Here is a 10,622-nt window from a genome sequence, read left to right on the forward strand (position 1 = left end):
AAATTACTGTGAATAACCATCATTTCAGCTTCTCATGTTCGAAGAGTCATTTCATATTCAAGATTTTATGTTGTTACACCACGTCGATGCCCTCTGCGCACAAAGAGACAAACAACCAATTATAAATAAATAATTTTGGCCTAGGCAGCCATGCAAAGAACAGTGAAAGTGGGTGTTGTTGTTTAAGCGTAATTTGCATGAATCTCCACGTCCGATGAATTTGTTACACAAATATACTCCATTATACGATGTTCAGACAAGGAGTTGTTTCAGCTTAACGTCGACCGTGAATTTCAAATCTTTTCTGCCTTAAACTTTGGTGTTGTTGTGATTCAAAGTGCTTCTAAAGGAACAGAGCGATGGACCCTTTTCCGAGGTCTTCTCGAGAGGAAGATGATGAAGAGTCTCTGGAAGCGCAGGGACAAGCAAAAGAAGTTGACATTCGAAGTCTCGGGTTGGAGCAACTGAAGAACTTGTCGGGGAAGGTTGTGAAAAATACAGAGGAAGATAATGAGAACTGCTTGCTAAGGCTCAAGAAGCGGTTTGATCGGTAATCTCAATGAAATTCGCATCTTTCCTTGTCTAAAGACATCATGGATAACAACATTAGCCTTAAAACTGAACTGGGTCGATGAATTTCTTGTCTTTCCTGTTTGTGATACAGAGTTGGGATTGAAATTCCCACCATTGAAGTCCGTTTTGAGCACCTAACTGTAGATGCAGAAACTTATGTTGGAAACAGAGCATTACCTACACTTTTCAATTTCACTATTAATTTCTTTGAGGTATTTTATTGAATTGATCACCTATGGCCATCATATTTTCTTTTGCAAGTTGTACATTTCAATTCATTCTGAAATCTCTGTCTCTTTCTGTCAAGTTGTTGTTGAATTATGTTCACATTCTTCCAAGTAGAAAGAAGTCATTATCCATTCTTCGCGATGTTAGTGGAATTATCAAGCCTGGCAGGTGAAATTTGGATTCTCTTTCAAAGGTTCATTGTAGGCTCTCTATATAATATGTTTCTCATTGAACCAATTTTGCAGGATGACTCTGCTTTTAGGCCCCCCAAGCTCGGGAAAGACCACTTTGCTATTAGCTTTGGCCGGAAGACTTGGCTCCCATCTGAAAGTAATGAAATGAAAACCATTTCTTCTTTAATATTCTTTCCAACTCTTTTCACCTTATAATCTGAATTGGGTACTTGATGAAACTTCCAGTCTTCAGGGGGAGTTACATACAATGGCCATGGAATGAGTGAGTTTGTTCCACAGAGGACATCGGCTTATATAAGTCAACATGATCTCCATATAGGAGAAATGACAGTGAGAGAAACATTGGCCTTCTCGGCTAGATGTCAAGGGGTTGGGCCCCGTTATGGTAAGTCAAAGCATCAACTATCCTTAATATATTGCACTTCATCTCTGGAAAGTTTGAACCGATTGATATGAATGCTTCAATTTTGCAGAAATGTTGGTAGAGTTGTCAAGAAGAGAAAATGAGGCTAACATCAAGCCAGATCCTGATATTGACATTTTAATGAAGGTGAGAAATAAAAATTTTGGATAGAAAAACTTGTGTTAGTTTTCCTTTTCTCCTTCAAATTGTCAATTTTAGTAGTCATTTTATTACACGTGCACACAAAGAGTGCGCGCGCATAGACTTATTTATGTCAAACATGTTAGGTTTTTGATTGGCGGATTCGGTCTTCAATACAAGTGTTTGAGTTTGAGTGTAAGACTTGGTGGGGGTAATTTTGTACTTAGGGTTTAGTGTCAAAATTCTTCAAAAATGTCAAGCCCACAAGACCCCGTTCACAAAGGGGTCCGCACCTATCCGTACGAACCCTGTTAAATGGAGTTACAGAATGCTTCATTTGCAAATCTGTTCACGGATGTCTGGACGACCCCTATCAGATGGACTTACAAAATGTCATGTTCGCACGTATCTGGATGCCGGTAAATGCTAAAAATCCTCCCCTCATCCCTCCTTTGTCCACCTCTTTTGCTTAAAAAAATTGATTTTAAGCAAAAAGGCATCAGAGACACCTTTTTACTTAAAATCAATTTTTTTATTGTAAATGGAGGATGAAAGGTGGATGAGGGGTGCATGTGTAGCACCCCTCCTGGATGCCACATTGAAAGATGAAGTCATAGAATGTTTCATCCACAAATCCATCCGCAAGTGTCCAGACGTGATGGTTAAATGGAATGCTCTGTCCGCATTTGCGTCCGCTGATGTTTGGACGCCTCCAAGGTTAAAAGCTTGAAACCCTAGCTCCGGACCGACTTACTAACACGTCTGGACTCCGCCAGCATATTTACATGGTTTAGAGTTCTAATTGAACTGAGTATAGCTGGGGTCTTGGCTTAGGGTATTTAAGGGCTTGTTATGCACAACTTTCATTTTGCTTAAGCCGTTCTTTTTGTTCAGCCAAGAGAGCACTTCACCATCAAAGCTTGAACCTTCTACTCTCTCTTGGAGTTTGAAAACCTACACACACAGACATTAACCTTCAAACATCGGAGTTCCAGATTGTGAGAGGAAATTAAATTGAAGAATGGCCAAAGTTCTGAAGCTACTACAGTATGAACAAACATGTTGTTTGTTCAGTACAAGTAAAGGTAGTTACAAAGGTTTTGCAATATTATTTGCTTGTAAATTATGGTTTTCATTAGTAAATTGATTTTCTGAATTTGGTTGTCCAAAGTGTTTTACCTTTGAAGAGTTCTTTAAAGGGGTTCACTTCGTAACCAAATTCCTATATTTTTGTGATTATTATTATTATTATTATTATTATTATTATTATTATCTTGGTTGGATGTTGTGTGGTAGATGTAACGACTCACCCCAATAACACAATATTGTTTACTTTTGGCTCCCCTGAACCAGACTTCCCAGGAAGTTACCTATCCTGCTACTACTCTCGCAGAAGCACGCTTAACTGCGGAGTTTTGATAGGTTCATGGCTATCACGGCTTTAAAACACGTTATTTCAAGAAGGGTGCGTTTATACATATAAACACATCCATATTCTTAGGCGATGTGGGATGTCACAATCACCCCCTCTTGGGATCTAGCGTCCCTACTAGTGACCTCATAAGATCACCTCATTTTTGGTGTCCCAGCAAGTGCCCGCTGGCGACCATCATGGGCTTGTGCATGCTCCTCATATCTCAGGCTGGACAATGTCTCTAATACCATTTATAACGACTCACTCCCAACGACACAATATTATCCACTTTTGGCTCCCTTGAATCAGACTTCCCAAGAGGTCCCCCATCCTGGTACTACTCTCACAAAAGCACGCTTAACTATGGAGTTCTGATAGGTTCATTGCCATCACGGCTTTAAAACGCGTTATTTCAAGAATGATGCGTTTATACATATAAGCGCATCTCTATTCCCAGGCAATGTGGAACGTCACAGTAGATTACGCTATCATCAGTAATAAGATTTTTGAACTGTGTATTAAATGTAATCAACATCTATTCACCCCCTCTAGGTGTAGATTAGGGTCTAAATAAGACTTTCAAAACATAACCCCCCCATCTACAAACACTTTGTTATTACGCATGATATTTTCAATATTTCAGGCTGTTTCACTGGAAGGGGATGAAGCAAATGTGATGACAGATTATATTATCAAGGTATAAACTCAAAATTTAAGTTACATAAGAGGTTTTCATGATCACACGGATAAAAACCTGGTTAATTGCTGTTCTATCTCAGTTACGCTCTTTAAACCATACAGATTTTGGGATTGGAAATCTGTGCTGACACTATGGTGGGGAATGAAATGCGACGAGGTATCTCTGGTGGACAAAGAAAACGAGTGACAGTAGGTAAAAACACATAGAAACTCATGATTCACATGCACATACATACAACTAAATGTTCAACTTTTTGTTCACCAAATTGATTAAACAATTCTTGGCATGAATGTATAAGTATGCACCAATTCAAAATTTGTGACTACGTGCTTAGTGATTAATAAGAAGTATGAAAAATATGTTAGGGAGAGAAGCACCAAGGGAGGCAAACAAGAGTAAGTTAATATACATATTAGGACACCACTTCTAGCCCAAAAGCCTAAGCTAATGTGGGACACAAACCTATTCCTTTATACTTTGCCAATGTATAGTAACTACTCTATTTCTTTTTACTTTACCAATGTGGGACACAAACCTCACAAGTGCACTTACAACAAAATATGATACAGGGGAGATGCTGGTTGGACCGGCTAGGGCCCTTTTCATGGATGATATATCAACTGGCTTGGATAGTTCAACAACTTTCCAGATTGTGAATTCACTCGGGCAGGCTATTCACATTCTTGGAGGAACATCAGTGATCTCTCTCCTCCAGCCAGCACCCGAAACCTATGACTTATTTGATGACATAATTCTACTATCAGATGAGCAAATTGTTTATCAAGGTCCCCGAGAAAGTGTGTTGGAGTTCTTTGAGTTCATGGGCTTCAAATGTCCGGAGAGAAAAGGAGTAGCAGACTTCTTACAAGAAGTATCACTACCTTCTAAACTCATTTTTTTTTTCTCAGCTGCTTTTCTACAGTTTTATAGTTCATTGTACCTAATATTGAATATTTTTCTGTTTGGTAGGTGACATCAAAGAAAGATCAAGAGCAGTATTGGGCCCAGAAAGAAATACCTTATACCTTTGTTACTGCAAAGGAATTTGCTGATGCATTTCAGTCGTTTCACATTGGTCAGAAACTGGGTGAGGAGCTTGCCATTCCATTTGACAAGGCCAAAGCTCACCCTGCTGCTTTAACAATGAACAAGTACGGTGTTGGGAGGAAGAAACTATTAAAAGCTTGCTTATCAAGAGAGTTATTGCTTATGAAGAGAAACTCATTCTTCTACATGTCCAACACGATTCAGGTAAGTAGCAGGCAAACCTTTTTAGCTTTCCTATTTAATTGCAGAAAATTGAAATTGGATAAGAATGTTACCAATTAAGTTCAACAAAATGCTGTTGTTGGTCTAAAGAGTAAATCACTTTTTTCCCTTTACAGCTTATTATTATGGCTTTGCTGACGATGACATTATTTATGCGAATTGAGATCCATCACAATACAGCAATGGATGGTCAAATCTATATGGGTGCTTTGTTCTTTTCATTATCCATGATTATGTTCAATGGATTCTTAGAGCTTGCCTTAACCATCCTGAAACTTCCTGTCTTTTATAAGCAAAGAAACCTTCTCTTTTATCCTTCATGGTCATACTCATTACCCATGTGGATCCTCAAGATTCCAATAACATTTATAGAAGTTTCCATTTGGGTGCCGATGACTTACTATGTCATAGGGTTTGATCCAAGCATCAAAAGGTATGTAAATAAGCAGAATTTTAAGTTTAGGCTTCACATTTTGGACACCAAGATATAATGATTTTCCTCAATGGCAGGTTTTCCAAACAGTACCTACTACTTGTGTGTGTTAACCAAATGGCTTCCGGACTGTTTCGGTTCATCGCAGCTTTGGGAAGGGATATGACCGTTGCAAACACGTTTGGATCTTTTGGGTTACTTCTAGTCATTGTTCTGGGTGGATTTGTTCTGTCAAGAAGTAATTTTTGAATATGAGTAACTTAATTTTCTCAATCTTTATTGTAGCCATGTGATTTTAGATATGTCCTCTGCTTGCCTCAGATGAAGTGCAGAAATGGTGGAAATGGGGTTACTGGATCTCACCTATGATGTATGGGCAGAATGCTATAGCCGTGAATGAATTCCTAGGAAACAGTTGGAAGCATGTAAGCATCAATATTTTCCCAGTTTCGGAAGAATGAAAGGCAAACGGAAAATATTAACTAGTTAATGAGAACAATTTTTGTTATAGGTGCTTCTTGATGCAACAGAGCCATTGGGAGTTTTAGTCTTGAAGTCTCATGGGATATTCCCAGAAGAACATTGGTTTTGGCTTGGAGTAGGAGCTTCGGTTGGATTTGTTTTTCTATTCAATTTTCTGTTCACCTTGGCTCTATCTTATCTCAACCGTAAGGGACCCTTTCTATGTATTTATGCATCTTTCTATCTTAGTCTTAGACTTTGACAAGTTGATGTCTCTGTTGTTATAGCTTTTGGAAAGCCTCAGGCAGTAATATCAGGAGAAAAACCAGTTGAAAAACTATCACAGAATGAAAAAGGAGCTAACTTTAAAAGAAGTGTATCATCAGGATCAGCATGTGCAACAAGCAGTTCTAGTATTGTGGCTAATCGGAACAAGAAAGGAGGAATGGTTCTTCCATTTGTACCTCTTTTGCTCTCTTTTGATGAAATCAGCTATGCAGTGGACATGCCTCAGGTGAGCAGCAATTCAATATATACTTGTGGATTGTTTATAAAACTTAAGTTATTCCAGCATAAATTCCATGCAATTCTGTATGTGTTGCTATGGTTGTAGGAAATGAAAGCTCAAGGTTTTATAGAAGAACGACTGGAACTTCTGAAGGGTGTGAGTGGTGCTTTCAGGCCAGGAGTCCTTACTGCTCTAATGGGTGTTAGTGGTGCTGGGAAGACAACTCTGATGGATGTTTTGGCTGGGAGGAAAACTGGTGGATACATTGAGGGAAGCATCATGATATCTGGATATCCAAAGCAACGGGAAACATTTGCTCGAATATCAGGTTATTGTGAGCAAACTGACATCCACTCTCCTTACATTACAGTCTACGAGTCACTGCTTTACTCTGCATGGCTCCGTCTACCTCCTGAAGTTGATATTGCAACCAGAAAGGTGAAGTATTAGTCCATCTTGGTAGTTCACACATGCCAAAATGGCATTTCCGTGTTCTTTTCAAGCAATTTCAATGATATTCGCTGTAATGGTTTGCAGATGTTTATTAAGGAGGTCATGGACCTAGTGGAGCTGACCTCATTAAGTGAAGCCCTTGTTGGATTGCCTACCGTTAATGGTCTTTCAACTGAGCAGTGCAAGAGGATGACGATTGCGGTTGAGCTTGTTTCCAACCCATCTATAATATTCATGGATGAGCCAACCTCAGGCCTTGATGCGAGAGCAGCCGCAGTTGTGATGAGAGCAGTGAGGAATACAGTGGACACAGGACGAACTGTGGTATGCACCATCCACCAGCCAAGCATTGATATATTTGATGCCTTTGATGAGGTATGTCTCCAAGGCTAGGGAACAAAAATGGTGGCATGTTTCTACATTGCATGCTTATATATTACATTTGCAGCTATATCTTTTGAAACGCGGAGGTGAAGAAATATATGTAGGCCCAATAGGCCACCAGGCTTCATATTTGATCAGTTTCTTTGAGGTCAGGCTAATTACTAAATGCAAATTTTCTATATTTACTTCCTCATTAATTACATAGATGAGTTTATGTATTCTCAAGGGAATTAAGGGAGTTAGTAAAATTAGAGATGGCTATAACCCGGCAACATGGATGTTGGAAGTGACTACACCAGCACAAGAAACAGCTCTGGGGGTTAATTTTACCGATGCATACAAGAATTCAGAACTATACAGGTGCATTCACAGAAAAATCTACACCAAGAAAACAAAAAATTTTAAAACTTCAACAACTTGCCCTGTGGAAAAAAGGACTAAGTATTGGTTTTGACCAATTTCAACATTTTTGGGTATTAAAATGCTTTCAGGATATTCTTGTGTCAAAAGATGTTGAATTTCCCACAAAAAAAAAAAAAAAAAACTGTCAGAAGCTTCCTAAAATGGACCAAATCATAAAGAAAAATTTTCCATTATTGAATTTCCCTCTTGACGAAGACTGTGATAGGAAAACTAATTATCTCTATGATATATATATATATTTGATGATACTCTGAGGTCAACGATTCAGGAGAAACAAAGCAATGATCAAGGAACTTAGTAAACCTCAGCCAGGTTCAAAAGATCTGTACTTCCCTACTCGATACTCGCAATCACTCTTGAACCAGTGTATGGCTTGCCTTTGGAAACAACACTGGTCATATTGGCGGAACCCACAGTACAGTGCAGTAAGACTATTATTCACAATTTTCACAGCTTTGACACTTGGGACAATATTCTGGGGCCTTGGTTCCAAAAGGTATTTATTAGAGGTTAAATGCTACAGATTTAACTTTTACCTCCTTTTTGTTCTCAATAAGATAATATTATGTGGCCTTGCAGGAGACGGAAGCAAGACATCTTCAATGCTGTAGGTTCCATGTATGCTGCTGCTCTATTCATTGGAATACAGAATGCTGCATTGGTGCAGCCAGTAGTGGCTTTTGAGAGAACAGTTTTCTACAGAGAAAGAGCAGCTGGAATGTATTCTGCTTTACCGTATGCCTTCGGACAGGTACATCATACTTGTATTTTTTCAGGAGAGAACCAATTATAAGATTTAGGAATCTTTTATGGATTGAAATATATAAAATATTTGTGCATTATTGTGGTGGAAGATAATTCAGAAGCTTTGAATTTCCTAGTATTTACATGCATATATTCTCACATACAAGAGACAATATATAAAACGGTTGAATTGTTACAAATTAGGCTTGGTAGAATATGGGAAATAATATAATAAAAAGAATCAAAGACTGAATTTGATAGAAGGAAGGTGTTTTCGGTTTATTAAAGTCCCACAACATGCTACATGGAGCTGGTGCAAGATTCTTAAGCTAATAGAGATAGATAAGAACTTTCAAGAGTTTCAGGTGGGGGATCGCAGTGGTATATACCTATGCATGGAGTCTTGGCATCCGGATTGAATTTTGTTCGATAAGTATGGGTTTAGAGTCATCTATGATGCTAGAAGCAAACTTGATGCTAAGTTGTCAAGTGTGATTAGAGGAAGAGATTGGCACTGGTTGCAGGCCAGATCTGACAGTATGGTTGCTATTCAAAGTCAACTTCCTCTTGTAAAATTGGGGGATAAGGATATCCCATTGTGGTTGCCTTCAAAGTCTAATTAATCCCTTTTCTAGTAAGGACACTTGGGAAGCCATTCAGAGGAAGCAACGTAGGGTTGATTGGAGTAAGCTTATTTGGTTCTCTTTGGCCATCCCTAAACATGCTTTTTTATTGTGGCTTGCTGTCAAAGACTGTGCATGCCTTTCTACCGGTAATAGACTGTAGAAGTGGAGAGTAAATGGAGAAGTGAAGTGTGTTTTTTTATTTTTTATTTTTTATTTTTTTTATTTTTTTATTTTTATGTCTTTCCAGAGGAGTGTTTGAGATTTTATTGTTTCATCTGCATGCAGCTCATGGTTGAGCTCACGTACGTTCTCGTTCAGGCTATCATATATGGAGGAATGATATATGCCATGATTGGATTCGAGTGGACAGTTACCAAGTTCTTCTGTAATCTCTTCTTCACGTACTTCACTTTCCTATACTTCACTTTCTTTGGGATGATGACAGTGGCCATCACTCCAAACCAAAACATAGCTGCTGTAGTTGCCTCATCCTTCTATTCAATGTGGAACCTCTTCTCAGGTTTTTTTCTTCCACGAATGGTATGTATATATGTATGTATGTGTGGTCTCTTTCCACTTATAATCTAACAAACCAGTGTCATATATAAGGATGACTAAAGATTAATCCCTTGCATGTTTTTGCAGTATATGCCGGTGTGGTGGAGATGGTATTACTGGGCATGTCCTTTTGCTTGGACCTTGTATGGATTGGTTGCTTCACAGTTTGGAGACACCAAAGACAAGCTTGAATCTGGCCAAACGGTGGAAGAATTTATTACGAGTTATTTTGGGTTTAGATATGACTTCCTAGGAGTGGTTTCCATTGTGATTATTGGGATAACACTTCTCTTCGGAGTCGGCTTTGCCTTTTCAATAAAGGCATTCAACTTCCAGAAAAGGTGATCAGGAAGGTGGTCATAATTTCGCTGAACTTCATTGATACTAATGTAATGTAAGATATAATCTCCTCAAATTCCCGGTGTGGGTTTGGTGTGTCGGGGTGCGCGTGTTTCTGACGGTGTCGGGAGGTCGTCGGTGGTCGAGGTCGGAGTCGTGCTCGGTTGGTGTTCAAACGGAGATGGTGAAGGGCTTTGGAACTCAAAGGGCATTTTCGTCTAAGTTTTTATGAGTTTGTTTTGAATTCATTTAGCATTTATTTAATGTTGAATGTGAACTGTTAGATCCAAAGGATTTAAAATCTCAAATGTCAAAGGGAATTTGAGGGATCCTAATCCCCATAAATGACTTATATGCCACTATATAATATTTATTTTATTTAATAAATAAATAGCATATACGGTATTACGGTAACCTAGCTTATAAATAGAGTTTGTGTATATCATCAATACGGCAATACAGTAAGGCATAGATTAGAAGACGCTTAACTAGAGGTAAGCCTAAATCTTCCTTTTAATTTTCTGTTGTTATAATGCTATTATTAGCATGATAATATTGTTCATATGCTACCGTTTTGCTTAGCGTTTAGTTTTGCTATGCGTTATCAATGTCGAGTCCAAATTTTTATTTTGTGAATATAATTAAATTTTTTGTTCACCTATTGTTCAGAAACCATGAACTTTGATATTGGTATTTTTCCATTATCAATATGTTGTGTATTCTGTGATATACTGTCTATTTCAAATTGCCGTGAAATATGGTATGGGTAT

At 38.4% G+C, this 10,622-nt stretch overlaps 1 protein-coding gene across 8 annotated transcripts; it reads left to right on the forward strand.

The window, feature by feature from the left end:
• Positions 1–154: 154 nt before the first annotated feature.
• Positions 155–10,197, forward strand: LOC133871820 (pleiotropic drug resistance protein 1-like). Of its 8 annotated transcripts, none has more exons than XM_062309246.1 (23): positions 155–550; positions 665–785; positions 881–969; positions 1,047–1,131; positions 1,221–1,380; positions 1,469–1,545; positions 3,597–3,650; positions 3,755–3,845; positions 4,223–4,524; positions 4,623–4,904; positions 5,039–5,355; positions 5,433–5,593; positions 5,677–5,780; positions 5,867–6,023; positions 6,105–6,331; positions 6,431–6,763; positions 6,863–7,153; positions 7,227–7,310; positions 7,389–7,522; positions 7,854–8,081; positions 8,165–8,336; positions 9,241–9,495; positions 9,601–10,197. In XM_062309246.1, exons 1-23 carry the CDS (start codon positions 360–362, stop codon positions 9,856–9,858), a joined length of 4,173 nt encoding a protein of 1,390 aa, XP_062165230.1. In that variant the 5' UTR covers positions 155–359; the 3' UTR covers positions 9,859–10,197. The 8 variants fall into 8 exon arrangements, with proteins under 8 accessions (XP_062165230.1, XP_062165233.1, XP_062165234.1 ...); XM_062309249.1 differs by having other exon boundaries at positions 423–550; positions 916–969; XM_062309250.1 differs by lacking the exon at positions 881–969 and having other exon boundaries at positions 423–550.
• The last annotated feature ends 425 nt before the right edge of the window (positions 10,198–10,622 follow it).

The sequence above is a fragment of the Alnus glutinosa genome, chromosome 6, assembly GCF_958979055.1.
Source record: "Alnus glutinosa chromosome 6, dhAlnGlut1.1, whole genome shotgun sequence".
Lineage (NCBI taxonomy): Eukaryota > Viridiplantae > Streptophyta > Magnoliopsida > Fagales > Betulaceae > Alnus > Alnus glutinosa.

Coding starts and splice junctions, on each gene's coding strand:
- LOC133871820 (XM_062309246.1), top strand. CDS start 360: ATGGACCCTTTTCCGAGGTCTTCTCGAGAGGAAGATGATGAAGAGTCT. Junction 551..664: donor CTCAAGAAGCGGTTTGATCG/GTAATCTCAATG, acceptor TTTGTGATACAG/AGTTGGGATTGAAATTCCCA. Junction 6,332..6,430: donor ATGCAGTGGACATGCCTCAG/GTGAGCAGCAAT, acceptor CTATGGTTGTAG/GAAATGAAAGCTCAAGGTTT.